Source organism: Pteronotus mesoamericanus, unplaced genomic scaffold (assembly GCF_021234165.1).
Source record: "Pteronotus mesoamericanus isolate MK-2021 breed Mesoamerican mustached bat unplaced genomic scaffold, CSHL_Meso_final contig_182, whole genome shotgun sequence".
Classification (NCBI taxonomy): domain Eukaryota; kingdom Metazoa; phylum Chordata; class Mammalia; order Chiroptera; family Mormoopidae; genus Pteronotus; species Pteronotus mesoamericanus.
Genome location: NW_026555078.1, coordinates 6,470,087 through 6,488,743, shown reverse-complemented (window position 1 = coordinate 6,488,743; position 18,657 = coordinate 6,470,087). Strand labels below are relative to the sequence as shown.

The following is an 18,657-nucleotide window of genomic DNA, read 5'->3' as shown; positions in this document are numbered from 1 at the left end:
GTTCAGAACTTACGTTTAATACTGAGATGAAACGTGTCATATAGCCTCGTTGCTATATCAGCTCTCTCAAGGGCTTCGTCTGTAAATGCCTAGGATTATTCTGTAGACATCACCTTGTTCTCTGGTTCTCGTATACTAGCGCTGGACACTAAACTTGTACTTGAAATTAAGCAGTTCCCCGCAGAGTGCCTTTGGGAGGTAATGACCAAAAACCCAAACAACGTACATCTCTGGCAAAAAGGAAATCTGATTGGCATTTGCTTATGGCTGGAAGCAGAATACTCTGAATTTAGACTAATTTAATCCACTTAATGCTTGTCAAACTAGATGTGACCCTGCCAGAGAAATCTCCGTCGGGGTTGGAGTGTTTTAGCCCATTTGTTGCTTTTTGTTGACAAAGCTAAAATTATTTCACTGAGACTCAGGGACATGGTAAGGGTTTTTTTTTATTCATTTCTTTCTTTGTTTTTGGTCTTCTTCCTGCACTTCTAATATGTGACCGCTAGATCCAGTCAAAACCTACTTTTTAACAGCGAAGAACATGGCATTTCCAATAAAGCTATTTTATAGCTGGTCCTGAAACCCTAAATATGTTTCTAGTAATTTGAGTAGGAGAGGCGTCACGCCACCTTTGGTGAGGTGGAGAAATTTAAAGCCCTCTGAGGGCAAAGGTTACCACGGAGAAGTTCCTTCCTGTGTGTGGAAAGTGAATGATGAATCTACAATGGAACCTAGTCCTTTCAAAGATGAACAAAAACATTGGCCTCTAATTGTGTTTCCCCTTGGAACCATATCTTTATTTTCTTTGCAGGAGCATGGTTTTTAGTATTACTTTTTTAAAACTTCACTGTTTACTGAACGCTTTATTCTATTTCACTGATCGTTCTTCCCCGTTTGTAAGAATCTGTCTAGCTAATATGAAGTCCGTTCGGAAGTAGCAGAGCGGCAGGTGAAGGAGGGAAGAGAACCAAGTCCTCCTGGGAGTTCTCAGCCGACTCTGCCCCAGCGCCCTGGTCTTAGGCAGAAGCAGGGGCGCTCCCCTCCTCAGCCAGCCTTGTGAGGGCCACGGGATGGGCCGGGGCTCTTCTGAGTTGTCTTCTTCCCCTTTAGTCTGTGCTGTTGCAGACAGTAAATTACCACCCCCGGCTAATTAAATATCTTTTCCTTTGTAGGTAGTAAACATTTACATTTCATGTGCAGCCCCAATAAAGAAAGCCCCACTGAGAGAACGTACCTGTGCAAGCACAGACGTTTTCTTTCAAAGAACTATTTTATAAGATGAAATAATGGAAGTAGTTTTGTTTTTTTGTTGTTTTCTCATTTAAGCTTCTCACTGTTTACTATAGCTTTCCTTCTTAATGAAGGATCCTCAAATTATATAACATAAGTCGTACTATTTACTTTATTTTTCTTCTTTCAAAAGCTGGGGGCTCTCTTCCCTATAGCATCCAGACAGCGGAAAAACAGAATTGGCTTCATTCCTATTTCCAGTAAGTAATTGGTTTAGGATATTACTGTTGCCTCCTTAGGAATAAGTGTCGTTGATGTCATACTTTTTTAAAGAACCTTACATAATATAGCTGTATATTTTAGCTACATATGTTAGTGATAGAAAAAATTTAAAACAAGGTTTTGAACGTTTTTTTGGAATAGATTTTTAATACCAAAGAGTATAATTTATCTCTGGTGTTTCTATTTATATATTGGCACACAAAGAAAAAGATAAAATAAAAGAGCATCTTGGGTAGCTTAGAATTTACATAAGTACCCTTTAGTTCATATTTCCAATATGTGGAATATATCACCCTGTCCACACAGCCCTGCGCTGCGTGCCTGCGAGCTTGCTGACGGTAGGTCCTCGCGCTGTTTCCCAGGCGGAGGGGATAGTATTGGACTCATAAGAAGAGTTCCGTGCAGGGTCGCACGGACAGGTGAAAGGAGTGGCCTTTGTCCTCCATCAGTCGCACATCCGCATCTTCCAGGCTGATCCCAGTTCCATACTTGCTTCAAAATCCACTTACTTTGCTGAATAGCCAGAAACGAAGGCAGATTACATTTCAGCCTAATTCAGTCATCTGGAGCTTTTATTTAATGCCTTCTTGGAGGTTGTTTCTTACAGAGGACATTGCTTCAGGTCGAACGCCTTTCAGTATAGTCTACATTCAAGGGAATTTAATGCTCTAATGATGGACCTCCCCAGTCCTGATTGGTTTTTGCAGACAGTCTGTCCTCTTAAGGGACCATCCTCTTATAAGTAAGGATTGTGGCCTCAGCATAGAGGTTATTTTTTCCCATGGCTCTTTAGTCCTACAATGTTGCAAATTTAAAAGACTAAGCTCAAGATATGCAAATACCAGCATTTGACTCAAGTATTTCTGATTTATGCCCCTGCTTTTCAACTTTCCATTATGATAGTCATACTGTTTGTATTTTTCCCATTTTGTATTTTGTTTTATCAGCAAGCTTTTACTGAGCCTCTACTTAGTACTGTGTTTTGAGCACAGTTCCAGCTTTTAAAACTCACAGGCCAGCTAGGAGATAAGATGTGCAGCCGTGCTGTTAAAAGCACAACAGAAAGAATAGAGTATTTGCATATGTGTGTGTATTCATAACAAAGAAGCCAGGAACACCATGTGCCAAAAGGTGCTTTTTGCGAGTGGTGGTCCTTTTTTTCCTACATCCCTGCATTCTAAAATGAACATGCATTATTCTGCTACCGGAACCGAGGTTAAGAAGATATCACAGAGAACTGTGTAGTCACTGTTCTTTAGATTATAGGATTTTGGTTTTCAAGCACTTTTCTAATATTAGGATTGTGACCAGTTTGTATTTTCTGATCAGTGATTTGTGTCTTTCCCGTCACTAGCAAATGGTCCGCTGAGACGTCTGGCCGCAGCAATGCCATGCCACACATTAAGACATACATGAGACCCTCTCCAGACTTCAGTCAGATTGCTTGGTTCCTTGTCACTAGGTAAGTAGTCCTTATATTCCTGATGGGAGGAATTTTTAAAATGTGTTTGTAACTCCTGCTCTGAATACCAAACCGTTCTCTAAAAAGTGATTTTATGAACTGTCATTGGTTTTCTGTGTGTGTGTGTGTGTGTCCTGCATGAGCCCTACTGAGAGGAGGCCCATAAGTAATCCATTTGTAGAGATTGTAGTTATGGCCTGATTTCATCCATTTGGCATTCCAGTATCATTAAAGGACACCCGAGAGACTAACCTAAATCATTTAGAAAATGCGTAGCATCCCCTCACAGCCCTTCCGTAACCAGGGAAGTTGTAGACACCAAGTAATAAGTGACGCCTACCAGCAACTCCCTTCTTTTTGTTTGTTTGTTTGTTTGCCACTTTATCTCAAAGTCAGAACATCTCCAGCTGAGCTCATCTGTTGGGAGGACCTTTCTTTCCCAGCATCCCTCTGTGCTTTAGTGGCACCTGCCCTCTCTCTCATCAGGTTTAAAGCCGGCCCTCCTCTTGTTCTGTCCCTTCCCTTGCGCATTCTGCAGCATCGACTAAAATCCTTCTTCCCGCGGATGATGGACAGGCAGGGTAGAGCAGTAAGGTTTGCGTAGTGCATGTGAGACACTTGCAATTCCAGAGATGTCAGAAAACACACAAGTAATGACAGTAGGAAGAGATCTGTGGTTGAGGTGGGCATGTGAGTGGTTTGGAAATGCACATCAAAGCCTGTTCATCCTTGAAATGCCTCAAACTTTGCTTTTCTAATCCCTGGAATTACCAGGTCAGATCCTTATGACCTGGACTTCTGAAATGGTCACCTGTCTGCCATTCCATCACAGGGTTGTCCTCTTCCCAGGCCACCTGTCCTAATTGTCCCTGACCATTTGTCTTTGGCTGACGTGGATTTTCCTCACTGTCCTGTGTTCAGAATCTGCCCCCACTTCCTACAGACTGAGATCCAGAGTCCTCGGCTTGGCCTTACCACCTTAGCCACACCATTCTCACCTTTCTTATCCTGTGTTCCCCAGCATGTGCTTCCGGAAGCAGCCAGGCTCCCCTCCTTTGCCCCTGAAACCACCTGCCAGCAGCTGTGTTATAGTTCCCCCTCTGGATCCCTTTTCTTTCTCTCTCTGCCTCTCCAGTTGCTGCCCATTGAATAGGGACTGTGATCAGGCCTGGTGTCATCTCCTGGAGGCTCTGCCAGCCTCTGCTGGTCTCTCTGTCCAGATCCTTAGAGCTAATGTGCTCCACTTACTATCAGTTTCAAACACTCTTCTGAGCACATTTCATTCTCTCTCTCTCATAATCCTCACAACAGTCCTGCAGTGAACCTATTAATCCCCTGTACAGATCGGGGAACTGAAGCACAGAGGGGTTAAACCAGAGCCCAGGAGCCCAGGCACGCCCTCTGGCCCTGTGCTGTCGGGCAGTGAGGAGCTGAGTCGGCGGGAGGCTGCTCAATAAATGGGATGGTTGAGGACGGCCTGGCCGACGTGGTGACATTCAAAGCGGAAGCCTGGAAGGAGGGAGGGAACCATGTGGGTGGACAACTGGGGGAAAGCTTTCTGGGCAGAGGCAGGAATATACTCATTGTGCTTGAGAAACAACAAAGCGATGTTGCTGGAGTGAGCGGGGCAGGAGGGCAGGTGAGGTCAGAACAGTAGCTGTGGCCAGACTTTGCCTGCTGTAGTGGCAAGATTACTGTTGCCTGATGTCTTCTAGGTTTCTCTAGGTTTATTAGTTATGGGTATACGCAAGGCAGTTCTGTGTCGGTGTATTTGATCATTCGGACTGATTAGAATAACTGCTTTTTATGTACTTGTTTCTTAGGGCTTTCCTGGAATAAGAAGTGGTTTCAATATAGTTGGCTTTAGCTTATGCTCAAATAGTGTTTCTCAGCAGGGCACTGTTGGCATTTTGGTCAAGATAGTTTTTTTTGGTATCACAGCTCCACAAATAGGAAACTTAATAACCTGTCCCTCACATATTAAATGTCGCATCATGGTGAAATCACCTCCCCCCTGAGATGTCCCATGCATTCCTAAGTATCCCCTAGATTGTCCTGGTGGAGAATATAAACACCTTGGAGAATAAATACAGAACTGATAGACAAGTGCCACTATCCTTTCATTTAATGCATTTTCCTACTTTAGAGAGATGAGAACCATGGATTCTAGTCTGAATGAAGTGATAATGCCTAGCAAATCTAACAGTCTGCCAACCACGTGGCAGGTGTTTTTATGTTTTAAGGATTGATTTTAGTAAGACAAATACATCAAAAGCTACATAAATTTAACCTTCTTTTGAGACACTTTCCTACTTTGATATATTATTACAAGTTAATGTTCATTTTGGGGATGAATAGCTAATTCCTTTTATTTAAGTGCAACAAAATTAAATCAGATTCCCCAGAAAAAAATGTTAATAGTAATAAGCAACATGGACGATAAGGACCCATGACTTTTGACTAACACGATTATGAGACTATTTTTAATAATCCAGACCCACACACCTACAAAAGTGTTGCCCTTCAAGGTGGTCACGTTTTGAAATTCGGTACTTTTACCAAAAATAGGCACTTCCTGTTTTGGACCCTGTAGGGTCATACCTCAGTACTCTGTGGATTCAGAACTCATCAAACCCTGTATTTGTTGCATTTTGACGAGAAAAACAATGTTTCGGCACTCAGCGCTTGCTCAGGTCTCGTTGCACTTGCTAGAACTTGTATGAGTCACAACGCCACCCTGCAAGAGAACATACTTCATTGTTCAGTACTCATCCGTCTCGGCACCTGTCACAAGTTCCAGAATGAATCAACGATGAGTCCTTAGGAACCATTGTATTAGTTTGCTGCTGCTACGTAACAAGTCATCACAAACTCAGTGGCATAAACAGAGGGTCAGATTGCTGGTCAGGGCTGTAGCCTCTGCTGAACTCACTGGTTTGCAGAATTCTGTTGCTTTACAGCTGTAGGTCTGAGGTGTCTGCTTTCTTGGTGGCCGTCAACCAAGGGACATTCTCAGCTGAAGTGTCACCTCTGTGCCCTGTCACATGGTCCTCTCCAAACAAGCATAGCTCTTTGTTCAAAGCCTGAGGGGAATCTCTGTCTCAGGAGGAACCCAGTCACTCTTTTAAGGTCTCACCTGCTAAGGGCAGGCCCACGCATGATCGTTCCAAACCTTCTGATTAACTTAGTCGGCCGATGGGTAACCTGATCATGGGAAAGAAGCCCCATCATATTGCCAATTTCTGCTTGCACACAAGGGGAGGGGATTATACAGGGCGTGTGCACCGGGGCAGGGGTGGGAATTCTGCCTTCCACAGGCCTTGCTGGTATTTACTACCTGGTTTGATTCATCCATCTTATTCTCCAACCTTGATGTGAAGTAATTTCTTAATTATTATCTCTTTTCAAAATTGAGGTTAATTTTCCATAGTTAAGCAAAACTGCTCTTGGATGTACTCAGAAGACTGAACCTCAGGCTCCAAAGGCCATTGGAGAAGTAAAGTTCTGTGATTATTTGGAGACAAAGCAGGCAGCTGGGTTGGCACGAGAGCGTAACGTGGAGAGCCACGCTCACCAGGGCGCGTAGGGTTGTTAGTCAGTCTTACAAAATATTCGTAGAATTCCCCAAGATGTGATTTCCTAATCTTCAAACAAGCAAACCAACCGGAAAAAAACAAATGCTCATCCCTTAGGGGTCTACTTCATGTCTTTCCTGTAATGTGTCCATATCCTAATAACCTGTCGTTCCCCTACCTGTCCTCAGGACAGGGTGTCGGCTTCCTGGTCGTGGGGACTTTGTGTCACCCACTTGACGTTTCATAAATGTGGAAACCAGCTGCCGAAGATCGGGGATTAAAATCTTACTAAAATGCTTATAAAAAATTAATAGAGTTTTCATCTTTTTTTATTTTTCCTTTTAAGTACACATGAATCACAGTTGTTCATTTCCTCTCTTGTCATCATATTGTCACTGGGGTTCTGACTGAAGACATTTTTCACAGATCCTGGGTTAGATTTTAGTGCATAGTTGCCACATCCCTGAGCATTGTAAAATCTGCACTAAAACCACTTCTAATGCAGTTTCCATTTTATTGGACTGTCTGCATTAGAAGTTTTTATTTTTCCTACTCTAAGAGAAAGTAAGTCTTTAATTCTTACATTTTTTTCCTACTAAAAATACTCATCCTCATTGTTAATAATTATTTAATGTCTGTATTTTCTTTCAGAACAATATATGTAATGCCTAGTACAGCACCTGGTCTATAATGGCTCTGAAAATTTTGAGCAAATAAACGCTATCCCCCTTAATCTAACTACCATTCACTTTCTAATTGCTTCTCAGGTTTCAAGGTTATGTTTTATGTTTTTGTACTGTCCAGGGCTTAACGCTTATCCCTCAGGTCTGTTTCAAACGTTCCCCTTTGAAACTCTTTATAACTGAGCAGACAGAACTCGTCGTATTTTCCCTTTGTGTTTTGTAGCACTTTTTGCTTGTTCCTTTCACATCTTCCTTGTTCGTTCTTCATGGGTCCCAGTTCTTCAATATATTATGAGCTGCTTGCGAGCAGATGACAGGTCTCACCCATCTTTATAGCCTCAGCACCTAATACTGTGCACGGCTTATGGTTACTGAGCAATACGTGTTTGAATTAGAGCCCTTTACAACAGTGGTTTTCTCAAACAAGTAATACATGCATGAAACAGGAAAAAGATGTGCCGAGGTGACTTATCTCCCCATTCCCATTCCGCAGCCACCCTGCTCGGGTCTTCGGTGCAGTAGCTTGGACCCTCTCAGCACTTTCACACCCAGGAGTCTCAGGCGGTCATGTTATCCAATCAGCCACCGCACTGTGGGGGAAGTCGCACCAAACCAGAGTCCAGTGTCCATGTTCTAACTGGGGATAACCACTTACTAGCCTTGCCGCTTAAATTTTAGAAAAGTCATTTTTATAACCTGGGCTTTTATCTTACTTGTCGAATGCTCAGAGGATGATGATAAAAGACATATGTGGAGATTACCTATTAAACTATATGATGTATTAAATATTAGTTAACAGCTTGACTTTAGTAGCTGCTAACTACATATGTTATTATTAAGCTCATATTTGTTGGGCCTCTTTGAGATTCAAGAAAGCAGCTTATAACTTGATTTGTGGTGGTAAACATACAATACACTATACAGATGATATATTATAGAATTTTATACCTGAACCCTACACAGTTTTGTTAATCAATATCACCACAAGAAATTGAATTAAAAAAAAAAAAAAAGAAAGCACCTTACAAAGCCTTTCTCTGTTTTGTTTATACAGCATATCGCTGTATACTGTATGATCTAAAGCCTTGCCCATAGGTAAGATACAGCCTTTTCTAACCTTTTCTAAACTTAACATGGTTTATTTATAAATTGCTCAAAGTTATTCTAATCAATTAGAACTTAATTAGATATTATGCTGGTGGCAATTTCTCTTTTGTCTTGTTGCTTTTATGGAAAGCTATTTATAGTTTTTGATCCCACCATGAAATCATGCTGTGTTTGATGGGCAGCCTGTTGTTATGGAAATTGCTGGAACATGATGACAAACACAGTGTTTAAATTTTACCACCGGACTGAGCAGGCGAGAAGATGAGCTAGAAGAGGCAGCCTTGGGTGAGAAGACAGTGCCTACGAGTAATTGGCAGAGGCAGTGAGAGCAATTATGAAAGCTGTGCATTGTGGGTGGGCAGAGAGCAATTGCTGTTACAGTTGCCTAGCAACTGACAGGCAATACGAGATAGTTGAGCTGAGCAGAAATGTTGGCGCTGTCACTTTGGGGGAAAACAAGACAAGTGCTTGACTACAAAACCACCGTGGCTTTTTGAGGGAACATAAAAGACACTCTGCCGTCAGCATAGCTATGCAATACTTCTCTAATGCCTGTTCCTTTGATTCGGAAACAAAGAGCCATTTTTCCTCCTGTGTCTGAGTTTTTGGGTCCAAAATCAAATTGGAACACACACACACACACACACACACACACACACACACACACACACGAATATTTGTACATGTCATTGGGTAGGCTTAGTTACCTAGCTCTGAAGCTCCAAGATCCTGAGATTAGCTGGTATGCCTCAACTAACGTTAACCAATAACTAATGTTACAAATAATGGTTATCGGTGCTACAGTCAGTGAATGCCTTTCTTTCTACGTTAGAGATGATTCCAGGGCATGTCACCACCCTAGCTTTTTTGCAAGCAGACCAAAGACAGCGCACGCCCCGTTTCGCATGCAGCGGAGTGGGTCTCAGGGGGCCGGGGGCCTCCATGCAGGGCCCCTCAACCTCTGCATGCCGCCACCGCTAGTCGCCAGGTGTGCCTGTGGTGGGAGACGAGGAGGCGCTGATTTGGGAGTCCCCCAGGAGCAGGCCCCCAAAGAGAACTCCTTACAAATAATACAGATACTTGTAAGGTGCCTACTATGTGCTGACAAAGTGCTTTTTTATACTAACTCGTTTAATCCATCCCATTAGGAGCTAGTACTATTACCCGTTCAGAGATGTGGAGGCTAAAGCACAGAAGCTGAAACAGCGTGCCCGGCCGGTGAGGAGGTAGAGGAGGCCTCAGGCCCAGGTAGTCCAGCATGACTGCCTCTTGCCTGCGTGCCAGGCAGCCCTGTTGCCCTTCGCCTGGGGATCCGCACTGCTGGCTAAGGCTCTGGGAAGAGCTGACAGCTCCGACACCTACTGCAGCCCCCATTTTTTAAAGTAGCAACTGGCCAGGCCCCCTTCCCTCCCCACTAACATGGTTAATGCTGCTGAGCCAGGCCTTCCCTTGACCATTCCAGTAAAGGACTCTTCAGGGGGGTCTGGGGAGAGGAGAGTGGGTTTTTTTAAGCTTAAAAAGCCATTATAGTAGATCATCTCCCAGGGTCGACTCTAACAAACATTTCATAGTTTTGTTTTTGAAAGCTTTTCAAGTTTTTATTATTGCCTTTGCACCATAGGAGGTGAACCAAAATAATGGAATAAATATATCGGTAGAAATGGAAATAGCAGTTTTCAGTTATCACATCAGTGACTATTTGAATACATTGTGAAATTCTTTGGTGGAGTGTTCTAAGTACCAATTTTGACCTGAATTTACAAAGCAACTTTTGATCCTGCCGGACAGTATTATTTTGTCATTTGGGATTCGAGATGCTGATGTGATGGCTTCTAAAGCTGCGTCATTCCATTTGCGGGATGGAGTACGGATGGACCCTTTTGCAGACGAGATTGGCGCGGGGCTGGGCTGCGCCCTGGAACGAAAGGCAGACTGCGGAATTTAATGTGGCTTTGAAAGCATTTGCCCCCGGGGTCATAGTATACCTGTGACTAAGGAACAAAGTCGGTTTGTAAATAGATGTCTCAGACATTTTTTGGTGATTTGTCAGAATTGGTACTTACAAAAGCCCACACCCAAGCATCTGATCCTTTGTGGTGCTCCACTCACATCTGCCCATAGGAAAACGTGTGTCATAATCATTTTCAGTTCTTTTCCTGCTGACATTTCCCTGTTAACACACTGTAGCTCCTCAAAACACAGCTGACGTGTTGCACCCCCTTTGGCACTTAATGTCACGTGACTCTTGGACCTCTGCAGAACTGGTTTAATTTTAATCATGCTATTAAATTCCTGGTACTTTATCGCTCATATTAAAAATTGAGAGATGTATATCTGTATCGAGGGGACCAAAATCCTCTTGACTTCCCCTACAAAATAAAGCAGAATCTCACTACATTTCTGCTGTGGCGACCTGTGCAAGGATTGTGAAATCAGTGAAGTGATTTGGTGAATAATTTTTAGATCCATCTTCCGCCAGCACTTCTGGGAGTAGGAGGCCTGGATGGTCCTGCCTTTGGGGAATCCCAGTGCTTGGTGAATCACACCAGAGGGGAGGACCAGAGTCACCCTCCCAAATAGTGAGCAAAGCATCAGTGATGGTAATAGCGAACACCTATTCAGCATCAGTTATGGACCCAGGACTCTACACACCTTACGTGGTCGGAGGCAGGTTGTCACCACGCTGAGGTGCTGCCGCAGTAGCACTAACTGTGATCACACATCCCCGAGCTCGGGCCCCGCCCTCTCCCACGAAGCCTGCTGTGCCTTTTATGCTTGTCGGCAGTTAGATGTTTTCCCTAGATTGGTGATTTTCAGGTTTTTAATTCCCTGATCAAAATGAACAAATAGTTTTGATACATTGTATCTTCTAAGCCTTTGCATATTTTCTTGAATTAATTCCCTGTTTCTGGCTTGCATAACATCTGCAGGATTCACTTGGGAGACAGCTGTGGGCTAGAATAGCCAGAGACAGCCTCTTGAAAGAGACACGCAGTTTGCAGGGGAGGAGAGGGCCCATGTAGCCACAGGGGTGGGCAGGGTAGAAGGCACCGTGGATGAGAAAGTGATGTTTGCCGAGTCAGTAAATCAATTCTGTTAAGGTGGAGGAGTCAGGAAGAGGCCTGATGGGAAATAAGATTGAAAACATCGCTTCAATCAGATTGTGGAGGGTCTTAAATGCCAGGCAGTGCTTTTACTTTGTTTGGACCCAAGTGGAAAGGACGCAGTGGCACTGAGAGCACCCAGGGGAAGGTGTGGACTGAGAAACCAGAGAGGGCAGTGCACTTGGATTTAGAGTCTGGGGTGAGAAGGACTGAGCTGGGGAGATCTGATTGGAAATAGGAAGGAGGTTACGAGAGTGCAATAGCGTGGTGTCTGGTTGCACAGAGTTGCCTGAGGAGCAGGCGGGTCCAGGTGCCTGAGGCTGTGGACCGAAGGGAGTTCAGGGGAGAGCTGGTTTCCAGAAGGCCAGGCGTGCTGAGGGGTTCGCTTTTGGAGTATTGGGTTTGAGGTGGCCATGTGACATCCCAATAGTGAAATCCAGCTTGCGATTAGATGTCCCCATTTGGTCAAAGCAGGAGCATCTGAGAGTCATCCTCATCAAGGTAATGGTCACACTTGGTAAACGGGAAATCCCCAAGGAAGAGGAGACAATAGAATTGAGCCAATGACAGAGCAGAGGTTTAGAAGGCTCAGAGGGGAAAGGGCAGCAAAAGAGAAAGGAGCGGAATGAACAAGTGAAGAGAAAGCCAAGGGAGGGAGGTGCAAAGAGGGCGGAGAAAGCCAGGCCCGTGCGGCAGAGAGGCCTAGAGCAGGACTGACCAGCCTCGGCACTGCCGGCATTTGGGGCCGGTCATTCTTTGTTCTGGGGACCATCCCGAGCTTTGTTGCATGTTTAGCAGCATCCTGGTCTCTACCCACTAGATGCCAGGAGCAATCCACCCTCCACTTGTGACAACAAAATATGTCCCCAGACATTGCTAAAGGTCCCCTAAGGGCAAAACCACCCCCAGCGAGAACCACTGGTCTAGAAGAATAAGAAATACAAAAAAGACCGCTGGGTTTGGCAGTTGAGAATATTATTTGAGTGAGTCAGACTGCAGAGACCTGAAGAGAGGGAAACGGAAGCTTGTCCTGGAGGATCCATTTCAAAAAGTAAGGTAATAAACTTGGGCTGTTTCAGCCACTACGTTTATGGCACTTTGTTAGAGCACCAGTAGGAAACCAGGGCACACTGCATATCAATAAAAAAGACAGCATACTTTTTAAAAGGATCAGAGTTGAGAAACAGATGTCTGGTAAACATAGTTAAAAATACTGAGTGATCAGAGAAATCAAATTTAAATGGGCTCTATTTTGCCTATTAGCTCAGCAAACATTTTCATAGATACTATCCACCTGGTGTTCTCAGGGACTCAAGAGAAGAGGCTTAGATGTCGTCATTGATTGTGTAAATAGGAAAACTGTTTTAGCGGGACATTGGCAAAATCCATCCAAATGAAAGGTTATAGCTTTGTGTCTACAACGAATCTTTTACAGTGAGAATATCTGTCAGTGTTACTTGTGAAACTTTTTTCATTCCACAAAAAGCAGCAGAGCCCAAGGGCAGGGCAGGAAAAGCTCACGCCGGTGCAGAGTGGAAGGTAACTTAGGGTGCCGGCGTGCATGTGAAAGGCCCCGGCTGGGGAGCCTTCAGGCAGGGCGACAGCAGCCTTGGCCGAGCCCCACGCCCGCCTCGTCCCCCCCACCGCTCAGCCCCGTCTTCCCTCACCGCTGTCAGCCTCGTGTCTGTCTGCCTGCCGCCTCCCCCCAGTGGGTCCTCAAGGACATGTGGCTAAAAGCCAAGTCTGTTTTCGCCTCTGCACACGTTGTGCAGCTGCCGCCTAGGTTAAGTATTGACAGTGAAAGGAGATGTGTTGTCACTGGACACGCGTTCCCGTAACAGCAGGCATCTTGGGATCTGTATGCCTTCCAGTAAAATCTGAAAAGCACACTTCATCAGCCACCCAGCCAACCAGCTGCTCAGGCCAGGGTTGGGGGTGGCTGACGATGCTACTGCTGTTACCAGAGTTGAGGCTTTTACCGGTGCACATAGCAGAGTTTGGCCCAGAGGTCACCTCTGTGGCTCCCCTCTCCTTTCCTGCGTGGCTGTGTCCTCGACACATTAGCGTGGACATTCAGACAGCTAAACACTCCCCAGCAGCGCGTTTCCAGAGAATGCCCCTGTGGCCGGGACAGGGGAGGGGAGCCATGCAGCTGGGTGTGAGTGGGGACGTCTCCCGTCATCGTACAGCACGGCCTGGAAAGGGGTTTTTGACCTCATGGCTAAAACCCCTCGTTCTGGAGCCAAACTGAAGCCTGGGAGAAGAGCGCCTCAGGGTGTCGCCGTTAGTGGGGGACATGGGGCGAAATCCTGCCTCCTGATTTGGGGCCCAGACATCTTTTCTCAGCGTTGGCCTCCCTTCCCCACGTACCTTAGGTAGAATCTATGCTTTCTGGAGCTTTTTGTTGTACATTGTTATCAGTTTAAATTCACTCCACAAGGTTTAAACTTTTGGACAAAATGTCCACATTGTGGGCTGAGGTCAGGTGTCTCACTAGCAGCCACACTGCACCAGCTGCGGCAGAAATCTACCGCCAGTGCAGCTTCTTACTGTGAAGGGGCCTGTAAACTGGCCGATGGAATAATGAACCGCTGGTCAGTTTAGCCCCACCCTGTGGTGGCTTTGCAGTGTGTCCATTTGCCGAGACTGAACCACACTTTCCAGAATCCCCTTTCTCGTACGTTTCGGTGAGGATGGGCCCTGAAGGAGATTCTCGGGGGGTTTGGGGGACGGGCTTGGAGCAGCAGACACTTCTATAGCATTGTCGCTTTGTGCTGGCTCACACCCAGGGTGTGTGGGGCTCTGCGGCCAAGGGCGCGGCTTCCACAGGGCAGCACCGGCTGGCTGGGTTCAGTCCACGCTTGCAGCTTCAGCGCGTTGCTTGTTGCTCCCTCCACTTGACTCCCATCCTCCCCTGGCTGCTGCCTGCCCTGCAGACTTCAGGCTCCAACATCAGGGCAAAGAGAGCAGTGCAACAGAGGCTGCTTTCCCAGCCCCCACAGTTCCGTGTCAGATTCCCGTCAATAGGGGTCTTTACGTACACGTGCGCACGTGTGGGCATGCGTGCACACACACCCCGACGTGGTTCTGTTTCTCTACTTGCACCTTGACTGCCATGCCCCATCCCCCAGAAGCCTCTGTTTTACCCACCATTACTTTATTAGTGGCTTGGGCAGAGCTCCTGGTGGACAGCACAACTTTGGACCTCCAGAGCCTACCCTCCGAAATTCTGCAACATACAGAATCGTCCCACACCCCAAAGCAGGCAAAGGAAATTAAAAGCCCCACCCTCTTTGGTGGTGAGGCGTCATTCAGCATCCAGACCTCATCAACATCAACAAACCAAACCACAGCACTGCGGGGGGAGAGCAGCCCAGTCCCGCAGGAGATGGGGAAGAACTGGAGGAAGCTGGGCGGAGGGACCAAGATGCTGGGACCGGCCGCGGCCGGAAGCCACAGGTAGTGGACGTAGTTCCTGGATGGAGACGAGACACTATACCTCCTTTGGAGCTTTAGGAGCAAAGGAGCTGCTTGTAAGCAGCTCTGAGGGGTCACTGCGCATCAGGACCACACATGGCCACCAGACTGGGTCAGGGTTTGGAAATACGAGTATATACTCCATGTCCTGACTGCCCGGGGACCTGGGGATCCAAAGTGTAGTCAGAGTGTAGAAAGTATGAAGATGCTATTTCAAGGTGTATTGATTTATCACCTAGACAGCCTACAGGTGACCTCTGGTCTCATATTCAGGGTAGAGTTTAAGGTGCTTAGAATTCTGTTTGAAGCTAAATACAAAGGAGGGGTGGGGGGAACCACCGAAGAGGCCTCGTGGGCTCCATTGATCTTTACCCTCACTCGGGTCTTGGGATGTTGAGGAAAGCACAACTAGGGAGGAGGGAGTGAGAGAGAGCAGACCTTCTGGAAAGTACCACTGGCCTGTGGAGGTAAGACACTGACAAGTCGAGGGAGTTGTCAGGAAAGCCATAATCTGGGAAATGGGGGAGAGCGTTTGTAGGGAGACCCCTTCCACCTCGCATTCATGGGTTGGATTTGCACTTAGACCAGTGTCTTCACCCCAAGAGGTCACCTTATTTTACTAACAGGCGAGAGACCTAAAAGCAGTCTGTCATCTTGGACTTGAAAGAAAACATCCCTCAGGTCATCACACCACCTGATTGTCAGCCTCCCCTTTGTCGGCATGTTCTGTCTTTGTGACACATCACAGACCTTGGTGTTCACAGTTGTGGCCTTGGGCGCTAGAGGTTCCCTGTTCTCAGCACGGTCCTTGAGAGGAGGCAGGGAGGTCTGTAAACACCCAAACACGCTTTATGTTATTGCAGTTAGCTGAATAGCTTTCGGGGTGTCCTTAGCTCCAAGTTCTGTCATCCTCCGTGTCTGTTCCCGTAGAACCCTGGGGAGATCACCATTCTTTCCCCTTAGCCTGACTGCCCGCCTCCCAGCAGCCCCTGCCCTTAGTTCAGAAGAAAACTCGATGCCCAAGTGAATGAATCTTGAAATACTCAGCTGTCCACACATCAGTCTCTAAGGGTCTGAATAGTGGAGGCTTTGCTCCACATTCCAAAAAAGAAATGGAAGTTGGGTGAGCTTAACTGGGGGGGGGGGGGGGGGGGGCGGGGGGGGAATGTTGACAGTGGGTTTACATTCATTCTTTGGTGGGTGAGTTCTGGGGGAGTCGCTGAAGATGATGGTCAGCGCGGCCAGTCGTCTTCAATCCTGAGCGTCCTCATAGCGTTGGTGCCTCCCCGTGGGCCAGCTCCGAGTCGCCTGGCTCTCGCTGCGTTGTGATTTTTAGCCACATCTGTAACTCTGTTTCCCTATAAAACATGATTCTTAAGGGCATTATTTCTTTCTAGATACAGTCTAGGGCCTCAGAGCTATTCTTTAGATTGAAAGTAGACATTAACACAACCTGGCCAAAAACAAAAAAGGAATGCAAAGAAACTATATAAGATGGTATTGTCGTAGTTTTTCCTTAAATGCCACTTTTATATACAGCAAAACCAAACATTCTGGCTGTATCAGGGTCTTGACAATTAAAAGGGTTTGGGCAGGAAAAATTTTTTTCTAAGGAGGGATAATTGTTTTAATAGCTGCCCTCAGGAAAACGCAGATGAAGGTAGAGCTGTCCCAAATTAGCAATTAGGTACATCTTGAGGACACAGCAGGACTTGATTCCATTTCCCCAAATGCATATCTCTGCCAGAAACTGAACCAACCCGATTGCGGGGATCCGTTTTTTTGACCGATGCTCTTGCAGCTGTGAAAGTGTCACCTGCACTGGAATGCCTCGCTGAGTTAGCTCCTCTTGTGTCCTTGTCCCTGCAGCGCGAATCTGTCCAAAGCCGCCTGGGGAGCATTAGAGAAAAACGGCGCCCAGCTGATGATCCGTTCCTACGAGCTCGGGGTCCTTTTCCTCCCATCAGCATTTGTAAGTTCACTCTCAAAACTGCCTGCCTGGTCACATGTGAAGTGAGCTGGGTTCTTACGTTGCCTTCGGTAGTCAGGAGAGCCTCTCCGGGGCTGGGTGGAGGCAGAGCGAGGTTCTTGCCCAGAGCCCCGGCTCTCAGCCAAGAGCAGCGGGGTCGCTGCTTTCCAGAAGCACACCCAATACAGGTGGAAGGCACTGCTGTGGGTGGTGGTAACAGTATTTAAGTCAATATCAGGAAACATGCATGAGATTGAGTACAAGGCCATAAGTGACCAGTCACCAAAGGAACGACCCAGCCAAATGTGAGACGCTTTAGGTTGGGGTGATGCCTTAGGAGGAAGGAGGGCTAGTTGAAGGCTGCTGAGGATTCAGGGCAAGTGGGCAGGATGAGCACCCCGTCATGTGCGAGGAGTGGGGTGAGCACAGCGGGGAGGCAGGGATGCTCCCGACGTGCGCGGGGGGTGCAGTTCAGCGGCCGCAGAGGCTGTGCCGTCAGACCCTGGGTGAGCTGCCTGGAAAGATCTTGACGGGAAGCCGCTTCTCTCTCTCGAGGAGCCCAGCACAACCAGCTTGTGTCTGCAGCTGAACTCCAGACAACGTGGCCGGTTTTCACGCAGGGACTGGCTTGTGCAAGGCATATTTTTCTCTTTTTATTATTATTATTTTTATTTTGAGAGAGAGACGTCGATTTTTTTGTTCTCCTTATTGATGCATTCATTGGCTGCTGCTTGTACGTGCCTTGACCGGGGATGGAACCCACAATCCTGGCGTATCAGGATGACACTCCAACCTACTGAGCTACCCGGCCAGGGCTCCAACCATGTTTCTCTAAACACTGAATCACTCTCCGCAGGGAGAGACATTCGCACTGCAGGAGGCACACATGCCCGAGACCTCCTGTCTCTGCCTCTCATGGGCACCCTGGGCACCCTGGGCAGACTCGGTGGTGGAGCGCTTGCTGGATGGTTCCTTTTCCCTTTTTTTTTTTTTTTTTTTTTTTTTTTTTTGCCACTTGCTATGGTTGAGTTTGTGATAAACACACACACGATGCGGCTCCATTGTAAACCACTCGCACTGGACCTGAAGGTTTAGCCAAGGGAGTGCTGTGTCCTTGGGCTTCAGTCCTGGCCCACGCAGCCTGTGAGCCCCACCCCGCCCCGCCCAGCAGTCCCCTCATGCTGTCACCTCTCACGCCTGCTCTCATCAGAGCTCTTTTCTTCTCTCGCCTCCCCGTGCCAATCCTTATCCACCCTTTTCTTCGTCTCAGAGGTTTCACTACAAAACTGTCTCACAGGCCTCTCCTAAGGGTACTGTCATAAGATTCCAGTGCCTTCTGTTTCCTACAAACAGCAAATCCCAACGCAGCTTAGAGCTGGCAATTTCCACTTTCACAGCCCTGTAGGTAGACGGTCACCCATTTTCTGCAGACAAGCGTGCAGCTCCCCAAAGGCTCCACAGCGAGTGCAGTCCAAGCCCGCAAACCTCAGTCCCTCGCCAATCCCTCCTGTGAGCTTTCAGCTTTATCTCAGGGATATGGTACATTTGCAGCAGTAGGGTAATAATATTCAGTAATTTGGTGTGATTAGAGTGACTGTAGCTTTGAACTGAGGCTAGGATTACCTTCTAATAATAGCTTAAATAATGGAATGAATTCCACATGGCTCAGTTTAGCGTTCATTGGCAGCATTTGCAAAATTGTAGCCATTTCTCACTGTTTTAACCTGATCCCTCATCATGCAAATAATAGGAAGGAAGGATGTTGCAC

The 18,657-nt window shown here is 46.6% G+C and overlaps 1 protein-coding gene across 1 annotated transcript in view; it reads left to right on the top strand.

Annotated features, from left to right (window-relative positions):
• The window catches only part of TDP1 (tyrosyl-DNA phosphodiesterase 1), a 63,271-nt gene that overhangs the window by 24,837 nt on the left and 19,777 nt on the right, over positions 1–18,657 (top strand). The window contains exons 11-13 of the mRNA XM_054566978.1: positions 1,424–1,490; positions 2,867–2,974; positions 16,790–16,892. Coding sequence (XP_054422953.1) covers positions 1,424–1,490; positions 2,867–2,974; positions 16,790–16,892 — 278 coding nt within the window. The remainder of the gene's footprint in view (positions 1–1,423; positions 1,491–2,866; positions 2,975–16,789; positions 16,893–18,657) is intronic.